At 43.0% G+C, this 23,937-nt stretch overlaps 1 protein-coding gene across 2 annotated transcripts in view; it reads right to left on the bottom strand.

Annotated features, from left to right (window-relative positions):
- sugct (succinyl-CoA:glutarate-CoA transferase) overlaps positions 1–20,113 on the bottom strand; it is a 90,646-nt gene extending 70,533 nt beyond the window's left edge. Inside the window, exons 1-9 of one of the 2 annotated variants that reach the window (XM_072378927.1) lie at positions 19,938–20,113; positions 19,124–19,175; positions 18,965–19,038; positions 18,796–18,881; positions 18,650–18,700; positions 17,816–17,936; positions 13,176–13,267; positions 12,098–12,241; positions 4,422–4,517 (exon numbers count right to left, since the gene is read on the bottom strand). In XM_072378927.1, coding sequence (XP_072235028.1) covers positions 4,422–4,517; positions 12,098–12,241; positions 13,176–13,267; positions 17,816–17,936; positions 18,650–18,700; positions 18,796–18,881; positions 18,965–19,038; positions 19,124–19,175; positions 19,938–20,070 — 849 coding nt within the window. In that variant the 5' untranslated portion in view covers positions 20,071–20,113. The remainder of the gene's footprint in view (positions 1–4,421; positions 4,518–12,097; positions 12,242–13,175; positions 13,268–17,815; positions 17,937–18,649; positions 18,701–18,795; positions 18,882–18,964; positions 19,039–19,123; positions 19,176–19,937) is intronic. The other variant, XM_072378928.1, reaches the window with a different exon arrangement.
- Between the last annotated feature and the right edge of the window lie 3,824 nt (positions 20,114–23,937).

Here is a 23,937-nt window from a genome sequence, read left to right on the forward strand (position 1 = left end):
TGCTGCCTTCAAGGCCACATCTTTTCCTGGGACGTCCCAGCATTGTTCAAGCAGACCATGGAAAACCACATTCTGCCACAGTCCAAAGGCCTGGCTGAGGAAGAAGAGGTACGGGTGCTGGACTGGCTGCCTGCAGTCCTGACCTGTCCCCAGCAGAGAAACAACCGCCCCCCCGCACTGCTGCCTGCAGTCCTGACCTGTCCCCAGCAGAGAAACAACCACCCCCCCGCCCTGCTGCACACCTTAAGACCTGTTTAAGGAGGAATGGGACAAAATAACAGCTGGAACTCTGCATCACCTGGTTTCCTCAGAGTCAGAACGGCTTTAAGTGTTGGCAGAAGGACACAAAGTGGGAAAAGGTTCACTGACTTTATGGGATGCTGCAGGTCTGAGGTGTAGAAATGATGTTTGTTCACAGATTAAATGAAGCTGAACAGGAAATCTGTTGAGTTCAGACTGTCTGACAGGAAGTAAAAGTAAGAGAAAAGATCAAAATAACTGTTTTCTTCATCTGCTTTTGCAGAAAACTATCCCAAGTTTTTCCAATTTGTGGCTGTAAAAGTTATTTTAAGCCTTTTAGGAATGTTATAACATGTAAAACTGATCAGTTTAGTCTGTTTATGGGGTTGACAGAATGAGTAAAGGCTGAAAATCAACACATACAACCACCCCCCCGCACTGCTGCACACCTTAAGACCTGTTTAAGGAAGAATGGGACAAAATAACAGCTGGAACTCTGCATCACCTGGTTTCCTCAGAGTCAGAGCGGCTTTAAGTGTTGGCAGAAGGAAACAAAGTGTTTGGTCATTATTTGGTATATTTTGATCATTATTTGGTGTAATTTGGTCATTATTTGGTATATTTGGTCATAATTTTGTATAATTTGGTCATTATTTAGTGTAATTTGGTCATTATTTGGTGTAATTCGGTCATTATTTGGTATAATTTGGTCATTATTTGGTATAATTTGGTCATTATTTGGTATAATTTGGTCATTATTTGGTATATTTTGATCATTATTTGGTATATTTGGTCATTATTTGGTATATTTGGTCATAATTTTGTATAATTTGGTCATTATTTAGTGTAATTCGGACATTATTTGGTGTAATTCGGTCATTATTTGGTATAATTTGGTCATTATTTGGTATAATTTGGTCATTATTTGGTATATTTGGTCATTATTTGGTATATTTTGATCATTATTTGGTATATTTGGTCATAATTTTGTATAATTTGGTCATTATTTAGTGTAATTCGGACATTATTTGGTGTAATTCGGTCATTATTTGGTGTAATTCGGTCATTATTTGGTATAATTTGGTCATTATTTGGTATAATTTGGTCATTATTTGGTATATTTGGTCATTATTTGGTATATTTTGATCATTATTTGGTATATTTGGTCATAATTTTGTATAATTTGGTCATTATTTAGTGTAATTCGGACATTATTTGGTGTAATTCGGTCATTATTTGGTGTAATTCGGTCATTATTTGGTATATTTTGATCATTATTTGGTGTAATTTGGTCATTATTTGGTGTAATTTGGTCATTATTTGGTGTAATTTGGTCATTATTTGGTATATTTGGTCATTATTTGGTATATTTTGATCATTATTTGGTATATTTGGTCATTATTTGGTATATTTGGTCATAATTTTGTATAATTTGGTCATTATTTAGTGTAATTCGGACATTATTTGGTGTAATTCGGTCATTATTTGGTGTAATTTGGTCATTATTTGGTGTAATTTGGTCATTATTTGGTGTAATTTGGTCATTATTTGGTGTAATTTGGTCATTATTTGGTGTAATTCGGACATTATTTGGTGTAATTTGGTCATTATTGGTATTCAGACCTGTTTAAGGAAGAATGGGACAAAATAACAGCTGGAACTCTGCATCACCTGGTTTCCTCAGAGTCAGAACGGCTTTAAGTGTTGGCAGAAGGAAACAAAGTGTTTGGTCATTATTTGGTGTAATTTGGTCATTATTTGGTGTAATTTGGTCATTATTTGGTGTAATTTGGTCATTATTTGGTATATTTGGTCATTATTTGGTATATTTTGATCATTATTTGGTATATTTGGTCATTATTTGGTATATTTGGTCATAATTTTGTATAATTTGGTCATTATTTAGTGTAATTCGGACATTATTTGGTGTAATTCGGTCATTATTTGGTGTAATTTGGTCATTATTTGGTGTAATTTGGTCATTATTTGGTGTAATTTGGTCATTATTTGGTGTAATTTGGTCATTATTTGGTGTAATTTGGTCATTATTTGGTGTAACTTGGTCATTATTTGGTGTAATTTGGTCATTATTTGGTGTAATTTGGTCATTATTTGGTGTAATTTGGTCATTATTTGGTGTAATTTGGTCATTATTTGGTGTAATTCGGTCATTATTTGGTATAATTTGGTCATTATTTGGTATAATTTGGTCATTATTTGGTATATTTGGTCATTATTTGGTATATTTTGATCATTATTTGGTATATTTGGTCATAATTTTGTATAATTTGGTCATTATTTAGTGTAATTCGGACATTATTTGGTGTAATTCGGTCATTATTTGGTGTAATTCGGTCATTATTTGGTATAATTTGGTCATTATTTGGTATAATTTGGTCATTATTTGGTGTAATTTGGTCATTATTGGTATTCAGACCTGTTTAAGGAAGAATGGGACAAAATAACAGCTGGAACTCTGCATCACCTGGTTTCCTCAGAGTCAGAGCGGCTTTAAGTGTTGGCAGAAGGAAACAAAGTGGGAAAAGGAACGTGTTGCAGGTCTGAGATGTAGAAATGATTCTGTTATTTTTAAGATCCATCTCCTGAGGGCTAAGCCCCCCCGACCCCACATCCCAGAGACGCCCCTGTAGTAAACTTTCTTCTTCTTCTTCTTCCTCTGGAGGCTCTTGTTCTGTGCCGGTCAGAGAGGGAAGCGTGGACAGGCCGGTTCTCTTTTGTCTGATGACACGGATTAAGATCTGTGTTAATGTGGGTTTGGGTTGAAACAGCCGAGCTGCTCCATCTCCAGGCTCTGAGCCATCAGGCCTCTCATGTGCCTCCTCTTTGACACGGTGGATGTCTCAGTTTGAGGGATCGCCTCCCTCAGCTCCAGCATCGTCCTCCCAAAGCTGCGACCGCAGCGCCGCTAATTCTGTTGTTTGGACTGTGCCGATCTCCGGCGAACCCGTCCGCCCGGCTTTCATCTGCCGTGGCCGGGGGGTGAGGACGGGGTGGAGGGGAGGGAGCGCCGTCCACATGAGGATCACATCCCAACGTGGGACAATAAAGCTGCGGCCGGGACCACAAGAATGGAGCCGCCGCCGCGGCGTTGACACCGAAGGAAGAAGGCAGGCATCAGGAGCAGCGTGTTTGAAGTCCACATGTGAGTCATGAACCTCAGCGGGAACATCTCCCTCAGGCTCCCTCTGGGTAATCTGAAGCAGACGCTGGAGCCAACTTCTTGTTTCCATTTGCAGAAGATTGAAATGTTCATTTCCCTGGAATGAAGCTCTCAGACAGAACAGAAGAAGAAGAAGAGGGGAGGAAACGCACCGCCACCTTCTTCCTGTCTGCCACAAACACAGCTGTCTGCACTTAGTGTTTCTGTTAGTCGGCTTCAGTCAGCTCCAACAGACCTGGGGTCTCAGCTGCAGCTTCATGATGTCACTTCCTCCAGATAAAGGTCCATCCTGCTGCTTTAGGTCTAAGGCCCTGATACACCAGGCTGCCCTTCCTCTGAGCTCCTTCTCTGCTCCTCAGAGTTTTTATTCAGACTCAAACAGTCCAGAGAGTGTGCCTCAGACCTGTTGGATGCATCTCTGACCCGTTCCAGCTCGATCAGCACGACCCGGCCGCCGCGGCGTGGAGCAGAGCAGCAGAACCCGAGGCCGGGGAAACTCCTGTCAGACTTCCAGGCGACGCCCTCTGAGTTTGTGCCGTGCAGAGAGCAGATAACTCATGTTTAACGAGGCCACAGAGACGTGTTTAACTCCAGCTTTAATGAACTTATCTGCATCCGAGCGATCGTCTGTTTCTGAATGGATGAAAACGATTAACAGCCGCAAACGTCTGCGATTAAAGGAAACTCAGAGGAACCCGGCGTCCCACATCACAACCGTCAGCCTGTCTGACACTAATCGGCTCTAAGTGTCGTATAATTGTGTGAATGTGACTTCAGACGCTTCCCTTCTGATGTGGGAACCTTTCCTGCTTTATATCATTAAAAAACACCAAAAAGTGACTAAAATAGGTTCAGATGAGCCAGTTTGATGCTTTTACTGTCTGTGACTTCGTCCATTTGGAGGCTTTTCCTTCCCTTTGTCGGCTCAGAGGCTCGGATGGACAGTCGGGACCTGGTTACCTGGTTACCTGGTTACCTGGTTACCTGGTTACCTGGTTACCTGGTAAGGTACGATGCTCTCGTGGGCCGTCCCCCAGCGCCTCGCCTCCTTCCCGCCGTTCAGGTAGTTGGCAGCTATGTGGCTGAGGCAGGAAACCTGGCAGTGAGGGGAGAGGTGAGACTGAGCTGTTAATCTGAGCTGCAGAAGGACCAGAGGCTGACCTTTGACCCTGTTCTGACCAGTCGTGCTCCACATTCTGAGCCCGACAGGCTGCCATACGGCTCATAGGATGAAGCTCACAGCCTCCCGGGCAGCTCAGCTTCTGCTAAACATCGTTTTATTGTGTCAGATATCCTGACAGGATGAACAGGAAATGATCAGTTAGCTCACAGTTCAGCCTGTTTATCAGCTGCTGTCAGTGTTTAAGAGTCACTGCTTTCAGATAAAAGCCCTTTAAGTGTCTTTAGATCAGAGGGAACGACCCTGAACAGGATGAAACCTGCAGAAAGAGGATGGATGGATGGGTTTCTACAGTCAAAGCTGCACATTTAAACTAATATTATTGGTAGTTTTCTCTGTTTTCAGCATAAGAACCTTTATGGATCTGTTGGATAAAGTGAACAACTTCCACATCTGGAACAGTTCTGCGGCGACATCATCGTAAATTAAGTCATGATAACATTAATTACTTCTTACTCCCCTCAGTGTCACCCTGTGAGCTCCACACTTATTAGCATTATGTCAGAATCAGATCCAGAGTTATGTTGTTCAGAAAGGAGGAGAAATGCAGGAGATTTTTGAGTTTTTACCAATTTAACTCACAGAAAAACTCAAGAAGGTTCGACAGAAAGTTCCTCGTTTAACCAGCTCTCTTTAACTTTAACAACTTGGTCCAGTTCAACGCTGGACTGAAGGAACTGAGCCCCAAAGAGGATCAGTTCCAACTCTCAGAGCCTGAACTTCAGAGCAGGGAAATGGAAGCATCTGAGAAATAACTCCTCATGGTTTATTTACTGATTTATATCCTCCTTTAGCAGCAGCTAACGCTAACAGCTTAGCTAATGAAGTAACTCCTCATGGTTTATTTACTGATTTATTTCTTCCTTTAGCAGCAGCTAACGCTAACAGCTTAGCTAATGAAATAACTCCTCATGGTTTATTTACTGATTTATTTCTTCCTTTAGCAGCAGCTAACGCTAACAGCTTAGCTAATGAAATAACTCCTCATGGTTTATTTACTGATTTATTTCTTCCTTTAGCAGCAGCTAACGCTAACAGCTTAGCTGATGAAATAACTCCTCATGGTTTATTTACTGATTTATTTCTTCCTTTAGCAGCAGCTAATGCTAACAGCTTAGCTAATAAAATAACTCCTCATGGTTTATTTACTGATTTATTTCCTCCTTTAGCAGCAGCTAACGCTAACAGCTTAGCTAATAAAATAACTCCTCATGGTTTATTTACTGATTTATTTCCTCCTTTAGCAGCAGCTAACGCTAACAGCTAAGCTAATGAAATAACTCCTCATGGTTTATTTACTGATTTATTTCTTCCTTTAGCAGCAGCTAACGCTAACAGCTTAGCTAATGAAATAACTCCTCATGGTTTATTTACTGATTTATTTCCTCCTTTAGCAGCAGCTAACGCTAACAGCTTAGCTAATGAAATAACTCCTCATGGTTTATTTACTGATTTATTTCTTCCTTTAGCAGCAGCTAACGCTAACAGCTTAGCTGATGAAATAACTCCTCATGGTTTATTTACTGATTTATTTCTTCCTTTAGCAGCAGCTAACGCTAACAGCTTAGCTAATAAAATAACTCCTCATGGTTTATTTACTGATTTATTTCTTCCTTTAGCAGCAGCTAACGCTAACAGCTTAGCTAATAAAATAACTCCTCATGGTTTATTTACTGATTTATTTCCTCCTTTAGCAGCAGCTAACGCTAACAGCTAAGCTAATGAAATAACTCCTCATGGTTTATTTACTGATTTATTTCTTCCTTTAGCAGCAGCTAACGCTAACAGCTTAGCTAATGAAATAACTCCTCATGCTTTATTTACTGATTTATTTCCTCCTTTAGCAGCAGCTAACGCTAACAGCTAAGCTAATGAAATAACTCCTCATGGTTTATTTCCTGATTTATTTCTTCCTTTAGCAGCAGCTAACGCTAACAGCTAATGCTAGCAGCTAACGCTAACAGCTTAGCTAATGAAATAACTCCTCATGGTTTATTTACTGATTTATTTCTTCCTTTAGCAGCAGCTAACGCTAACAGCTAACGCTAACAGCTTAGCTAATGAAGATGACGTACACCAACTTCTAAGGAGTTACTGCTATTCCTTTCTGAAAGATGAACATTATTGTTCCCACATTACTTTGTTAGCTGAAGCTAACGCTAACAGCTTAGCTAATGAAGATGACGTACACCAACTTCTAAGCAGTTACTGCTGTTACTTTCTGAAAGATGAACATTATTGTTCCCACATTACTTTGTTAGCTGAAGCTAACGCTAACAGCTTAGCTAATGAAGATGACGTGCACCAACTTCTAAGGAGTTACTGCTGTTCCTTTCTGAAAGATGAACATTATTGTTCCCACATTACTTTGTTAGCTGAAGCTAACGCTAACAGCTTAGCTAATGAAGATGACGTACACCAACTTCTAAGGAGTTACTGCTGTTCCTTTCTGAAAGATGAACATTATTGTTCCCACATTACTTTGTTAGCTGAAGCTAACGCTAACAGCTTAGCTAATGAAGATGACGTACAGCAACTTCTAAGGAGTTACTGCTGCTCCTTTCTGAAAGATGAACATTATTGTTCCCACATTACTTTGTTAGCTGAAGCTAACGCTAACAGCTTAGCTAATGAAGATGACGTACACCAACTTCTAAGGAGTTACTGCTGTTCCTTTCTGAAAGATGAACATTATTGTTCCCACATTACTTTGTTAGCTGAAGCTAACGCTAACAGCTTAGCTAATGAAGATGAGTTACTGCTGCTCCTTTCTGAAAGATGAACATTATTGTTCCCACATTACTTTGTTAGCAGCAGCTAACGCTAACAGCTTAGCTAATGAAGATGACGTACACCAACTTCTAAGGAGTTACTGCTGTTCCTTTCTGAAAGATGAACATTATTGTTCCCACATTACTTTGTTAGCTGAAGCTAACGCTAACAGCTTAGCTAATGAAGATGAGTTACTGCTGCTCCTTTCTGAAAGATGAACATTATTGTTCCCACATTACTTTGTTAGCTGAAGCTTTCTAGCTGAACGGTTCCGTTCTGTAACTCAGACAACCTGCAGCTGTGTTTAAGGTGTGTTTCCAACACAACACCGGTCCTCTCCTCACTCTCGCTGTGCTAACGTTACATTATCGGCATGTTTCTGATAAAGATGGAGGTCTCAGTCAGTCTGAAACCGCCCTTCTTCAGCTTCGGTTTCCAGCCCTGCACCGTTTTACTCGACGTTCTGTCGGAGGAGCTGAAAACTCTTCTGTAAGATGCATTTATTTTCCCATTAAAATGGTTTTAAAGTTAATTTGTTTGTAATCTTGATGTTGAATTTAATTTATTTTAGTATTAACATGTAAAACCATGTAAAGACCCAGAATGAGCTTTTATAAATAAACCTTTTACTCATAATTCTTGACATGAATCAAACAGAACATTTCTTCAAAGTTCTGGATGATTTTGTTCTGCAGAACCAGGAAAACCACTGTGGTTCTGCCCCAGTTACAGACGTCAGTGATTACTTTCCTGCTCCCAGACTAAATAACACGAATCCTTCATCAAGAGTGACGTCGGCTTCAATAAACTCTCAGCAATGTGGACCCAAGATCCCAGACTTTTAGGTACCTTGATGTCTTAATCTGACAACTGGAAACAGTCCGACCTGAAGCTTTAAACTCAGACTAATTCAGAGTAAAATGGTGCTGATGGAGAAGAGGAAGAAGGAGCAGAACATCAGAGGAATGGGCGGTGCTGTCCATCTCCTCTCTGTTTAGAAACCAACATTATACTGTTTAAACTGGAGGCCCAGCAGGGCTCCGCCTGTGGAACAGTTCAGAATCTGAACCATCGCAGAGGAGACCCAGAACGTCTCAAAGTATTAAAAAAGTATTTCCCTTCTTCTGACTCGCTGACACACCACAATCATCCTTCAGTGTGGAGCCGAAACCATCAGATTTCCCCTGATGCTCAACCCAAACTCAGCTCAAAGCCGTCCACATGTGGCCTCCTGGTGGATTCGCACTGTGCCGGCATGCCTGTGGCTGCGTGGGGAGGGAGGAGAGGTGGATTGTGGGTAACTTGTGTGCAGCAGCTCCAGGAGTCGACCGCAGGGATCGAGACCTTTTCAGCCTGGAAAAGCAATCGCAGGCAACAACTTCACGGTTTGTGTTGGAGTACCGATCGGGTCAATCCGTCTCTGACTGGATATGTTCCTCTAAAGCAGCTGTTAACAAATCCACTGTTTAAAAAGCACAATGTGGGTCAAACACACCCATATTTAACAGAAAAAAGGTATTTTAAAATGGATGGTTTGCAGTTTCACTCTGGAGTCCACCATGGACATGTTCTCTGGTTCTGTTCGAGCTGCATCTGACAAAACTGTCCACAACATCTGGATCGAGATTCCTGCTGTAGAACGATTTAAGCCACGTTCCAGTTTGTAAACCAACCTGGGTTAGCTGTGGAGTTCCACATGGTTCTGGACTGGGACCACTTTTGTTTTCTATAAATATAAACTATAAATGCTTGAAATGATGGCAAGATGTCTCCTCTTCAATTAATCTGGATTTGGGCTCTGATTCCAGGCAATACTTGGGCTTTAAAAAGCTCAGTTAGATGCTCCAACATGCAAACAACTACCCCGTTGCCATGGTTACGCATCATAACAGATGTAAAACACGACCTGCAGAAGTCCTTCCAGCAGCTCAGCATCCAATGTAACAAGTAAAATGTTTTAAAGGCTGCATTTCTTTGCAGGAAAAAAGCTTATTAGAACATTTTTTCAGTAACCTTGAATGATATCACACTGGTTTCCAGAAATACTGTGGGGAGCCTTGGAGTCATTGTTGACCCGCACTGTCTTTTACTTCAGATATTTAATGTTCATCTGCAGAAAATCACCAAAATCCGGTGCATCCTGTCCCAAAGAGATGCTTAAAAACGTCTCGTCTGGATTACTGCTGTAGCATTTCAGCTAGATGTCCCAATAATCCCATTAAAACCTTTTGGTTGATCCAAAATGCTGCTCATATGGAGCCCCTTATATGGAGCTTTTATATCAGTAACCTAACTGTTCCGACCAATCAGGTGGCTTCATTCTAAGAGTTCTGACCAGATTGGGAGGCAGTGCTTTTAGTTTCCAGGTCCAGGTCTGTGTTATCTATCTATCATCCATCTTTAATCTGTGACTCTACCCAGAAATGTTCATCTTATTCGATTTAACCTATCGCTGCATCTTCATCTGTCTGTTTCCCAGCCGTCTGGAGTTCAGACTTCTTCCACGACCCTCTGAGCTGCTGCAACGTTTCCCACATCAGTCAGTGGCTTCTGGGTTTTCATTCTAAGCTCTGTGTATAAACTGAATTCCTATCCGGAGGCAGTAAAGTTGCTAAATGAGCCGAGCCGTCATGTCGCAGCCACAGTGGTGAGGAATAAGGAAAGGAGACACATAAAACAGGTTTAAAGGCAACACTGTCACACAAGCAGCATGTCCTGACACAGCAAATCAAACGCACCCCGAGTCTTCAGAGTCCAAAACCACACCTGGTCCCATCTGTCTCTGAACCGCTGACAGTTTTAGGGTCTCAAATCGCTGATTTGTTTAAACTCTCAGAGAAATACCGTTGGCCGTGTTTACAGCCGCCGTGCTTTTCAGGATGAAGCAGCAGCTTGTTTGAATACCTGCAGGTTTTCTGGTTTGGTAACAGACTCCTGCTTTTATCTGCAGACAAAAACATCTCATTGATCTACATGGAACCGGACACTCGGCCTCAGTGCTGTGATTTACAGCAGACACCAAACACAACACTGAATCAGCACAAGGAGCTGCAGTGGTGGTGCATTCAGGGACAAACCTGTGGCTGGTTTATTCCGCTCTCAGGGAGCTGAGGCTCATTTTTATGAGATTAAAGAAAAACGTGTTCGTTATGAACAGAAGAAAATTCCTCCAGAACTTATGAGTTGAAGTCTGTGAGGAAAGCTCCAAAAATGCATTTAAAAAGGTTTCAGGTCCTAATTCCAGCTGATTTACAGATTTTATCAGTAATCATCCCTCTTTTTACTCTGCTGAACTTATCTGATTTGATTCATTTCTCAGAGATTCAGTTGATTGATTATTCTGATGGTTAAATGCTGTTGTTTTTCTTGTCTGTTTATCTCTGACATCACAGTAAAGTGCTGCTGGTTTCCATCTGTTATCTGGGATCCTATAATTAACGATCAGCTGCTGCCGTGTCAGACACAAAACTGAAGTTGAACCTGGTTTGTCTCGTTTCTTTGTGATGATGAAGATAACTGATAACCAATTAGATGATGCTGTTACTTCCTGACTGCTGGATTAATCTAATGAGGTTTTATTGGGTCCAAATTGTAGAAAATTCAGCAGCGAGACTGAAAACAAACTCAGAAATAAATCCACATCAGCTCAGTTTTAGAGGGTTGAGCTGAAGACTTAAAGGTGGCTCGACTCCTCTGTCATCTTCCCAGCCTGAGAGTTTCAGGCAGGATTCTGCTGGTTTGTTACTCTATTGATCCCAGAGGGAAACAGGTTAGCAGTTAACTGTAAGTTAGCAGTTAGCTGTAAGTTAGCTGTTAGCTAGCTGTTAGCTGTAAGTTAGCTGTTAGCTGTAAGTTAGCAGCAGATGCTAGCAAACAATGCTTTCTCATCAGCAGTAATGGACCAAGCCGGAGATGTGCACAGCGTAACTCATAGTAATGCAAGTGAACCGTTAATTACTGCTTTTAAACAGTTTGGATATATTAACCTCATTAAACAGTTGTACCTGGAGACCTCCATCTTTATCAGAAACATGCTGATAATGTAACGTTAGCACAGCGAGAGTGAGGAGAGGACCGGTGTTGTGTTGGAAACACACCTTAAACACAGCTGCAGGTTGTCTGAGTTACAGAACGGAACCGTTCAGCTAGAAAGCTTCAGCTAACAAAGTAATGTGGGAACAATAATGTTCATCTTTCAGAAAGGAACAGCAGTAACTCCTTAGAAGTTGGTGTACGTCATCTTCATTAGCTAAGCTGTTAGCGTTAGCTTCAGCTAACAAAGTAATGTGGGAACAATAATGTTCATCTTTCAGAAAGGAACAGCAGTAACTCCTTAGAAGTTGGTGTACGTCATCTTCATTAGCTAAGCTGTTAGCGTTAGCTGCTGCTAAAGGAAGAAATAAATCAGTAAATAAACCATGAGGAGTTATTTCATTAGCTAAGCTGTTAGCGTTAGCTGCTGCTAAAGGAAGAAATAAATCAATAAATAAACCATGAGGAGTTATTTCATTAGCTAAGCTGTTAGCGTTAGCTGCTGCTAAAGGAAGAAATAAATCAGTAAATAAACCATGAGGAGTTATTTCATTAGCTAAGCTGTTAGCATTAGCTGCTGCTAAAGGAAGAAATAAATCAGTAAATAAACCTATGTAATCTCAACATTGTCAGCGTTGTAGGGCAGACTGTGAGCTGATTGGCCGGTTCTCTGCGTGACATCACCAACTCACCTGTGAGGACAGCAGGTTGCAGTCGATGTGAACTCCTCTCCCCGTCTTGTGTCGCTGCAGCAGGGCAGCCATGACGGCTCCGTGTGCATACAGCCCCGTTGCCAGGTCCGTCATGGCAACACCTGGACGCACCGGCTCTCCGTCCTGCTGGCAGAAGCAGTGCATTATGGGAGGTTCAGATAAAACTGTGGAGATCGAGTTGTCTGTTGATTCAGTATTAAAGAAATCCGATTGGCCCTTGTAGGTGTTCTTGGTTGTGTTTTTAAAGAGTCTAAACTTGGCGGAGGACTCTCTGGTACAAGCTTTCATGTTTACAGCTGTAATGGCAACCCAGGAGTGTGTTGTTTGGAGTTTTTACTCCACTATGGAGGAGTAAATGCTTCTGTTGCAATATCTGAAACAGCAGAAGGCGTCAGAAGGTGGATCCTTGGTCAGGTGTCTCTTACACTTCCCTCCAGATGTCTGGGAGCAGCTCAGCCGCTCATATCCATCCTTTTTTCAACAATGCTTGAGACAGGAAGCTCTAAAGTACCGTCTCCACACAGGCCAGCATCGCTTCTTTATGTGTGCTCATAGTTCTCTCATTAAACATGTTTTTGGGTGGAGAGCAACCTCAGAAATTCATTCATACGACAGTAATTAATACCAAAGTCAATCCGATTCAACAGTGGCGTAACGTGAAGTTTTCCAAATGACAGAATGAGACAGAATGAGACAGAAACAAGTGATAATGAGCTGGGAGTTGAGGGCAGATTTAGTTTCCTCTCAGTCAGATAACACTGGTTCAATGAGCCTGACGCAGAGCTGTGGCTTCATCTCATCTCATAAAACCCTGAAATAAAGATTCCCAAATGATCTGTGTGCCAAATAGAAACTTCCAGATCATATGATCTGTCAGAATCTGCGAGGCTGAAAGACCAGTTCTGCCTCCAAAAACTGTGTGTGTGACTTGTTTTAATTTGACATCTAACAGGCCACAGATGGATCTTCTTGTAACAATGAGACTTTTATCCTGAAGGTGGTGCTAAAGGCAAAGCTCAGGCTGGTCGGACAGAGTGACAGACGGAGAGATTCTGACCTCTGGGCCGGTGATGTGCATCATCCCCGACACTGCTGAAGCGATGGAGTCGTAGCCTGGACTCTGGGACTGAGGCCCGGTCTGTCCATAACCTGAACACAAACACAGGTTACTGCCTGGGGGGTGCTGGGCTGATCTGACCTGAGGAGAAATATTACATTCCAGCTAAGTGTTGAGTCTAACTCTGACTAAACAACCTGACTGATTACCTGAAGAGTTCAGCTCATAAAAACATTCCCACCGACTCTCTGCTGTCAGCATCATGTTTAGCCAGAGATACTGAAACTGAGGAGGAACTCAGAGTGTTGCAAAGACTCCTTCATCCAAATAAGGACTAAATCCCCAGAAAAGCTCAGAAAATAATAAAACAGGAGAGGAAAGAAAACTGTCAGGAGATACAGGAGGAATAGGAGGTACAGGATGATAGGAGGCATAGGAGGTAAAGGAGGTAAAGGAGGTACAGGAGGTAAAGGAGGTACAGGAGGTAAAGGAGGTACAGGAGGCATAGGAGGCATAGGAGGTAAAGGAGGTAAAGGAGATACAGGAGGCATAGGAGGTAAAGGAGGTACAGGAGATACAGGAGGAATGGAGGTAAAGGAGGTACAGGAGATACAGGAGATACAGGAGGAATGGAGGCATAGGAGGCATAGGAGATACAGGAAGCATAGGAGGCATAGGAGGTACAGGAGGTACAGGAGGTACAGGAGGCATAGGAGGTACAGGAGTTACAGGAGGTACAGGAGGTACAGGAGGTAAAGGAGGTACAGGAGGCATAGGAGGCATAGGAGGTAAAGGAGGTAAAGGAGATACAGGAGGCATAGGAGGTAAAGGAGGTACAGGAGATACAGGATGATAGGAGGCATAGGAGGCATAGGAGGTACAGGAGATATAGGAGGCATAGGAGGCATAGGAGGTACAGGAGATATAGGAGGCATAGGAGGCATAGGAGGTACAGGAGATACAGGAGGAATGGAGGTAAAGGAGGTACAGGAGATACAGGAGATACAGGAGGAATGGAGGCATAGGAGATACAGGAAGCATAGGAGGCATAGGAGGTACAGGAGGTACAGGAGGTACAGGAGGCATAGGAGGTACAGGAGGTACAGGAGGTACAGGAGGCATAGGAGGCATAGGAGGTACAGGAGGTACAGGATGATAGGAGGCATAGGAGGTAAAGGAGGTACAGGAGGCATAGGAGGTAAAGGAGGTACAGGAGATACAGGAGATACAGGAAGCATAGGAGGCATAGGAGGTAAAGGAGGTACAGGAGATACAGGAGATACAGGAGGCATAGGAGGCATAGGAGGTACAGGAGGTACAGGATGATAGGAGGCATAGGAGGTACAGGAGGTACAGGAGGTACAGGAGGCATAGGAGGCATAGGAGGTACAGGAGGTACAGGATGATAGGAGGCATAGGAGGTAAAGGAGGTACAGGAGGCATAGGAGGTACAGGAGGTACAGGAGATACAGGAGATACAGGAAGCATAGGAGGCATAGGAGGTAAAGGAGGTACAGGAGGCATAGGAGGTAAAGGAGGTACAGGAGATACAGGAGGAATGGAGGTAAAGGAGGTACAGGAGGCATAGGAGGTAAAGGAGGTACAGGAGATACAGGAGGAATGGAGGTACAGGAGGTACAGGAGGCATAGGAGGCATAGGAGGTACAGGAGGTACAGGAGGTACAGGAGGCATAGGAGGCATAGGAGGTACAGGAGGTACAGGATGATAGGAGGCATAGGAGGCATAGGAGGTACAGGAGATACAGGAGGTAAAGGAGGTACAGGAGGCATAGGAGGTACAGAAGATACAGGAGGAATAGGAGGTACAGGAGGTACAGGAGGCATAGGAGGTACAGGAGGTACAGGAGGTAAAGGAGGTACAGGAGGCATAGGAGGTACAGAAGATACAGGAGGCATAGGAGGTACAGGAGGTACAGGAGGAATAGGAGGTACAGGAGGTACAGGAGGCATAGGAGGTACAGGAGGTACAGGAGGCATAGGAGGTACAGGAGGTACAGGAGGCATAGGAGGTACAGGAGGTACAGGAGGCATAGGAGGTACAGGAGGTACAGGAGGCATAGGAGGTACAGGAGGTACAGGAGGCATAGGAGGTACAGGAGGTACAGGAGGTAAAGGAGGTACAGGAGGCATAGGAGGCATAGGAGGTACAGAAGATACAGGAGGAATAGGAGGTACAGGAGGTACAGGAGGCATAGGAGGTACAGGAGGTACAGGAGGAATAGGAGGTACAGGAGGTACAGGAGGCATAGGAGGTACAGGAGGTACAGGAGGCATAGGAGGTACAGGAGGTACAGGAGGCATAGGAGGTACAGGAGGTACAGGAGGCATAGGAGGTACAGGAGGTACAGGAGGCATAGGAGGTACAGGATTCACCATCTGCGTTCAACACGTCTCTGGCCGCCACAACAAAATGCAACTGAACTATCAGAGCAGGCATCTGTGAAATGATTTCATTGATGAACTTGATGCGCTTTAATCCTTTTTTAATCAAATGTGACTCATTTCATTCCACAAGAAAACTCTTTGTTTGAGCTCTCAGCTGCTTCCAATAACCCAGAACCGGCTGCTGTGGTTTCAGACAGGTGACGACCAATCAGCAGCGGTCTCACCCTTCGACCAATCAGCAGCTGTCTCAGCCTTCGACCAATCAGCAGCTGTCTCAGCCTTCGACCAATCAGCAGCTGTCTCAGCCTTCGACCAATCAGCAGCTGTCTCAGCCTTCCTTCTCATCTCTTATACTTACAGAATGCTGTTAAAATCCATATATTAGTAAATAACGCTGTATTAGAGACCAGAGGCCATGATGCCTGCGTTTCAGGTGCTTTACAGTTTATCACCAACAGCTGATTTCTGCCCAGAAACATGATTTCCTCCGTTAATGAAAACAGAAACACATTTATCACATTTCTAAATGTTTGGGTGGTGGTCTGACCCCATTCCAGCCAACGTTTTACGTGACTTTGAGACGTCTCTTTAGGTTTCAGCTGCTGTTTCATTGTGATTTCAGTCGCTGTTTGTTGGATTTCTGCATTAAAAACTGTGATGAAATCCCAAAGAGGTGTTTAACAGCAGGAAAGATACAGAATCTGAGAGTTTTTCTTTTTAATCACAGTAACTGAGCAGGTTTGGTGTCATTTTAAAGTTTCTATCAACAAAAAGCTGTTTGTTTGAATCAGTGAATCAAATCTCATTGTTTTACAGTAAATTTTCCCTGAAAAATAAATAAATCATTTCCTGTGACGCAGAGCAAACCCCTGCTCTCACGGTTCCTCTCTGACAGATGACTATAATCTGCTGCCCGCCTGCAGAAACTGCTGCTTCACATGTGTCCTTTCAGCTGTAAGCTACAGTCTTTACGGACACTTTCAGACCAGGTAGAGAAAACTTACAGCAGTGAGTTTAAACAAGGGCTGAAAGAACACTTTGGATGAATAAATGATGAGGAAAGAAGAAGAAAGGGAACAGAGGGAAGAATTCTGCGGGAGGACCATGAAACCAAAGTCTGACATGTGTTTGGGTCTCATGGTGAGATCTGGTGTTTAAGGCCTTTAATGTTGTGGGTTTCACAGCCTGAACAGTTTCCCTGCATCTGAAGCTTTAAACGCCACACATTCACACATCATTAGGGCTTATATGTTGTCTTTCTTAGCAGCTTATTGATTCTTCTGGAGGAGATCAGCAGGAATGTGTTGGATCAGCGCCATTTAAAACTGAGGTTAAAGGAAAACTTCCAGCTGGGAGTGAAATTAAAAAATCTCCCTTTAAAGGTGCAAAGTTAATGGCAGTTTGGATGGAAACCATTAAATATTCTAATTACCCGACAGCCTCTACTGAAACTGAGCTTTCTGCTGACCACGAAGCTGCAGAATATTCTGCAGAATATTTACCGAACATCTGGAGTTTCAGAGCCACATCACAGCTGAGAGCTCCTCAAGCACCGTTTCTTCCATCTTTCCTCAGACTTTACTGTGAAAAGGTGGCTGGAGGCCAGGTCAGGGACAACAAATACAACCTTGGACAAAGGTGGGGGTCGTGCGAAGGGGGCGGAGCCTCCTCTGGATGTTGAGGCCGTATCAAACCCAGACTGAACCACGAGTGTTTCTGGCAGCGAACCTCAACAAACCCAAAGCAGAGTTCTGACCCGACCATCAGAGCGAGGAGGAGAGCCGAGTTACCGTGGAGTCCGACGACATCTAGTGGTTAAAGGGCAGAACTGCAGGAGGCCACTGGCCCACCACTGTTTTCATGTGTTTGAGCCGGAGTTTGATGAAGATTCTGATGAAAATGATTCAGATTTGAGTCTCCTGTATGTTCCCTGGTAAAGTAACTTTTATTTAAAGTGATTTCACAGACAGGTGACGGTCACTGCACCTCAGTGCTGCAGAAACATGATAATAATGTGCAAAATGGAATCTGAATGTGACAGAAAGTATGAATGTCTGCAGATGTTCATACTGTTTGTCTTTAGGTTGCTTTATGTTTCTATTTATTATTTATCTATTTGATATTCTCATGCAAACACTGAACGATGCACTGACTGCAGAGCACTTTAACCTCATTGTTTACCTGTGATAATGACATTAAAGACCTGTTGTCGGCACTCAGAGGTGAAGCGGTACCTGATATTGAGCAGTAGATGAGCCCCGGGTTCACTCGGCTCAGCTGATCGTATCCTAAACCCATCTGAGGGAGTTTCCCCGGCAGGTAGTTCTCTACCAGCACGTCACACACTCCTGCAAGCTGAAACACAACAGGACTGTGAAACCCGGTCCGGTTCTTCTTAAATCAGTCGATGGAACAGGCATAAAGGCGAATATAAAGAAACCTGAAGGCATGAATAAGTTTTTAGCCCTCCTCTGGGTTTCAGACAGGCTTTATGGAGCCAATGATATCCCACCTTCACCTGTGAGGTCAGCCTGCATCACATCTACTTTGGAATCCATCCCCCATCCTTGTTAAGGATTTATTTCACTATCAGATGTTTGTTTTTCCACATCTGTTTTTAACCACCGCTCTCCTTTGAATTCGGTTCTGACTCATATTGAAGGTGTTAGCGCTTGTGATGTCATCGAGTTTTCTTTGATTGCTTCCAGCCTCATATCCTGGCAGAAAGGAACTGAATTTAACATCAATCCTGGTCTGATATGTTAGTGCTGCTCAGCTGGATAAAGGAAATAACTCAGAACAACAAGAAAATCCAGTGAAACTAGCTAAAACTGACACTAACTCAGAGTAAGGGGGTCCCTGCCTGTGCTGCTGCACAATGTCCCAAAATAACTGTGAACAGGAGGCTTTCAGAAGACTGATGATGTGTTCAGGGCCAGCAGATCTGTTCAAACCCAGTCAGAACCTCAGGTGAAATTAAACCAATCTGATCACACTGGAACCTGATCGAGGAGCACTTTTGTACTTTGAAAAAGGCCTGATTTGGCGTGATGTTCTGAGCTCCGTACCTGTTGGATGACCTCTGCTCCTCTACGATGTTTCAGGTCCACAGCAATACTCTGAAACCACACAGTTCATCAGAAAGTTACCACCAAACGCTCATATTTCTGTTTCTCTTTAACTGGTTCTTTCCAGGGTGGAGGTGGAAGCTCACCTTCTTATTCCGGTTGACGCTGAGAAAGTAGACGCTCTCTGAGCCGACAAACGGAGGACCCCAGGCTCTGGTGTCATCGCCTGCACCTGCTCAACAAATCCAACCGAAAAGCGTCAGGTTTCCCACAATCCTTCACTCGTAGCTGGGCAGGAACGAGCCGTGAACTCACCCGGTCTCTCCACTTTGATCACCTCGGCTCCCAGGTCTCCCAGGATCATGGTGGCGAACGGACCCGCCAGAACTCTGCAAACCAACAGAAAACTTTACCTTCAATCCAGAGGAATGAAAAGTACACGAGCAGCGAGGAATCCTCCAGAGAAAGACTCACCTCGTCAGGTCTAAGACTCTGACGCCCTCTAGTGGCCGAAGACTTTCTGCTTCTGAAATTAGATTCAGAGGGCAGAAATAAGGACAATTCAAACTTTTTCTGACTCACTGTCTCAAAATGTAGTGGTTTTAAAGATAATATCTGTGCAGATGTGAAACCTGACAGAGTCTGACACAGCTGGAGTTAAAGATGTTCCCCTTTTTCAACTGATTATGGATGTTTTCAGCTCTCTGATGTCATCTGAACCCTGAACAACGAGTCAAATTATGCATGAGACTGTCACGATCATTAACTGCCATCCTTACAGCTGAAGTTAGCCATTTAACTCTCTTTTTCTACTGATAATACGTCACTGCTTCTACATTTAAATGTTTCGATGCCGTGACAAACATGAACTGAACTCTGTAATCAGGAAACACGCATATGTATTTAAAAAAATCTCTTATTTCCACAGAAATGATTCATTTGGTGACTGTGTTGGTTGTTTTAACGTTAGTCCGTGACTACACAAAGCTAATTTGAGTTTAAATCTGACCGTAAACCCACTTCCGGTTTGAAGCCAACTGTTTCCGGTAACTTGACTTACACGAAGAAGACTTTGACCAACACGTTGGTTAAATATTAAACACATAATTAAAGTGTTAAATGTGAGTCGTGTTGCCTGGGATATGCATTTAATTAAGTGTTAAACAGACTGAGTTATTATCTTGCGAGGATACACGCGGTGTGTACTCTTTTTATCGATTAGCTGATCGATCCCCTCACGCAGCAGGAGGCTAACATTAGCCTGCTAGCTGTCGCTGCGGGACGCTACCTGTGTTTGTGTTGGACATCCAGCGGCCGCAGACTGGACTCTTCGTCGGCTGATTTCTCTGTAGCAGCGACTTTAAACCAGCTGGACAGAGAGCCGTGAGGCGGCTGTTTAAAACTCTAAAAGTCGCCGACATCGTCCCACCTGTTAGCTTCAAGCTAAAACCACCGCAAATGTACATCCGGGCGGCTCTTTCAAAGTAAAAGATGGAGATGGCTGAAAAACACAAGCACGTCAAGAAAGCAGTTCAAAGTCCCCCAAACACACACCGAGCAGCACTTTCAACAGAAGGTATCAGCTTCCCAACACTTACAATGACCCCCCTCCTCAGGAGATTCACACCTGGAGTCACGTGACCAACATGTTGACAAACAACTCACAGGTGACAAAAATGACCTTCAGAATGACTCATGTGACATCTACAAAGTATGCATTTCACTGCAATCAGTCAGGCCTGAAGAAGCCTCTCAGAGGAGAGGTGAAACGCCCCCTGAGATTTCTGTAAAAGAAGAGTTGAGGTTTGGGAAAGCAACACGAGAGAAGTTTGTGAACCTTAAAACGCCCCAAAGAGATCCGTCATTATTGATGCTAAACTGGGAGCAGCAGCTCAGAACTGGACCAAGTGGTTTAATACTGACGTCAGTCCATTAAAACTTGGGCTCAGAACTCCAAAAGAAACAAGAATTTAGTTGACTTTCAGTCATTTTTCACTCTTCTGTAAAAGAAGAGCTGCTTTGGGAAAGTATGAAGCAACATTAGAGAAGTTTGTGAACCTTAAAACGATGTGTTTCTGACTCGATTTGCAGTACACTGAACCTTGTTCTGCACATTTCTGGGCCTGGAGCCAAAATTCTGTTGAATATCATCATTTCCAGTTTGCATCCCAGTGGCTTCAACTTCTCCGGCTGGTTTTCTACATTTTTAATCACACTGAACATCTTTAAAGAGGTTTCTGTCTCCATCTGCCCCCTGAGTCCAAGTATTTCAGTCTTACAAGAGATCCCTTCTCAGCAGGCAACTGTACAGCTATCACAGAAAAAACCAACACTATGTGAATAATAAAAGAGCTCAAAAGAAAAGGAACCCTGTCAAAATTACAATTAACCTGGGAAAAGGTTGTTTCATTTAGGTCAACTTGATCTGACGTAACATCGCTCATAAAGTTAGGTTTGGTTTGAACATTTATCTCTACTTTACTCTGGAAGTATTTCTACTTTATTCTGGAAGTATTTCTAAAGTATTTCTACTTTATTCTGGGAGTATTTCTAAAGTATTTCTACTTTATTCTGGAAGTATTTCTACTTTACTCTGGAAGTATTTCTAAAGTATCTCTACTTTACTCTGGAAGTATTTCTACTTTATTCTGGGAGTATTTCTAAAGTATTTCTACTTTACTCTGGAAGTATTTCTAAAGTATCTCTACTTTACTCTGGAAGTATTTCTAAAGTATTTCTACTTTATTCTGGAAGTATTTCTACTTTACTCTGGAAGTATTTCTAAAGTATCTCTACTTTACTCTGGAAGTATTTCTACTTTACTCTGGAAGTATTTCTAAAGTATCTCTACTTTACTCTGGAAGTATTTCTACTTTACTCTGGAAGTATTTCTAAAGTATCTCTACTTTACTCTGGAAGTATTTCTACTTTATTCTGGAAGTATTTCTAAAGTATTTCTACTTTATTCTGGGAGTATTTCTAAAGTATTTCTACTTTATTCTGGAAGTATTTCTACTTTACTCTGGAAGTATTTCTAAAGTATCTCTACTTTACTCTGGAAGTATTTCTACTTTATTCTGGAAGTATTTCTAAAGTATTTCTACTTTATTCTGGAAGTATTTCTACTTTACTCTGGAAGTATTTCTAAAGTATCTCTACTTTACTCTGGAAGTATTTCTACTTTACTCTGGAAGTATTTCTAAAGTATCTCTACTTTACTCTGGAAGTATTTCTACTTTACTCTGGAAGTATTTCTACTTTACTCTGGAAGTATCTCTACTTTATTCTGGGAGTATTTCTAAAGTATTTTTACTTTATTCTGGAAGTATTTGTACTTTCTTCTTGAAATAAGAAATGTAAAAGAAGTTCTTCCGATATTTCTTGTCTTTTTGTCTGATAAACCTGATCAGTTGTGATCACACTTTATTCAGGATCAATCTGACTGCAGAAACACCCACTGATGCCTTCTGAGATGAAACCTTATTTTGCACAGAACGTGATGAAATGCGCTCCATGAACGTCATGATTAGTTTTAAGCCGACAGTAATAACAGCTGAACCAGGGAATAACCGGGTGAAATCCCCGGTGCGTCAGGTGTCCGGCCCAGCACTGGATGTCCTGTGTCCGCGGCTGAGGAGGGTTCGGTGGGAGGAGTCCGGACAGCTTCGCGGAGCTCTGGGGGAGCAGAGCAGACCAGAGGCCATCGGAGCGAAAGTTGCGTCGGATGGTTCGGGGAGATGCTGCCAGCGCCGAGGAGATGGATCAGGAAGTTTCCTCCGAGCTTCATCACCCCGTAAGTCCACCTTATGTTGCTGCTGCGCTCTGATCTGACTGAAGTCCGCATTTTATCCCCTGAAATGATTCAGGTCGCACAGAAATTAAGAAAAGTTCCTCTAACAGATGATTTTAATAGAGGCTGAACCCATCAGACACAGATTTTTATCTCCGACCTCACAGATGGGAATATTTTCAGTCTGGAAAAGTTCTCTGTGCACGGCCTGACACGCACGGATCGGGTTACAGCGCACAGGGATCGATTGCATGCGTGCGTGCGTGCGTGTGCGCGGAGCTCTGAGACTGCTGTCAGGCTTGTGGATGTCTCACACCCATGAATGCAGCTGGTTTTGGGTGCAGGTGGAGAACTGCGTCATCACACGGATTTCACTTCATTCCCCATGAAAATGTGAATAAAGACTCTGGTTCCGGTGCTGATCAACACGAGCTTCTGTAACGAGAGAACATTCAGAGGAAGGTGCACGGAACCAGATGTTCGATAAGGAGAAAAATGTGATTTTTACAACGTGCACATCCATATAAAGGAGGCTCAGTTTTAACTCTGTTTTAACTGTATTAATATGAGATATTTATCATGTTTTAAAGGATCATGAGGGTCTGTGTGCTGGTTCTGTTCAGTGTTCAAAGCTAAGAGTTGGACTTCAGTTCTGATGCTCGGAGAGTTGAATAAAAGTAGCATGAATTCATGTGAACTATTCCCACATAACCCACGGCTGAAAACAGCCATATTAAAGCGAAATTGAGTTTGAAATGTAACATTTACTCCTGATCTGGTTCTGGTGTTGACCCGTCTGAGTCCAACACCCACCCTCCATCTCTGTTGTTCTCCCAGCATAAACTGTGTTCAGGATTTTTATCCCACTGATATATTTCTGCTCAGTGACATGAATTAAGATCCTTAATGGAGCCTTGAGACTATCTGAGTCCATCCTCAAATGAACCAGGTTGATGCTGATCACGTCTCAGGTAACAAGAAGTGTCAAATGTCCGAATCAGATCCCCGCCGCTCATTGGACTGGATACTGGAAGTGTTCCAGGTTAGTGCACCGGTCCTGTGACACTGCTGCGCTTTTCACTCCTTAAGTTTGAAGAAGTGGGACTTATTTTCTCATCTGAACAGTGAAGTGTGTCAGTTATTAACCAAACCATGACGAATGCTGTGGACTCTGAGAGAAAAGCCTCCAGACATCCTGCTGCCTCTAACCTCCTCTGTGGGAGGTCCTGGTGCGTGTAAGTCCAGCTGAGTTCACTGCAGACGCTGTCTTTGAGCTACTTTAACGGTGATTCTGTGAGTCCAGCTGAGTTCACTGCGCAGACGCTGTCTTTGAGCTACTTTAACGGTAATTCTGTAAGTCCAGCTGAGTTCACTGCGCAGACGCTGTCTTTGAGCTGCTTTAACGGTGATTCTGTAAGTCCAGCTGAGTTCACTGCAGACGCTGTCTTTGAGCTACTTTAACGGTGATTCTGTGAGTCCAGCTGAGTTCACTGCGCAG

This window comes from Leuresthes tenuis, unplaced genomic scaffold (genome assembly GCF_036924035.1).
Source record: "Leuresthes tenuis unplaced genomic scaffold, fLeuTen1.0.hap1 SCAF_24, whole genome shotgun sequence".
NCBI classification, from domain to species: Eukaryota; Metazoa; Chordata; class Actinopteri; order Atheriniformes; family Atherinopsidae; genus Leuresthes; species Leuresthes tenuis.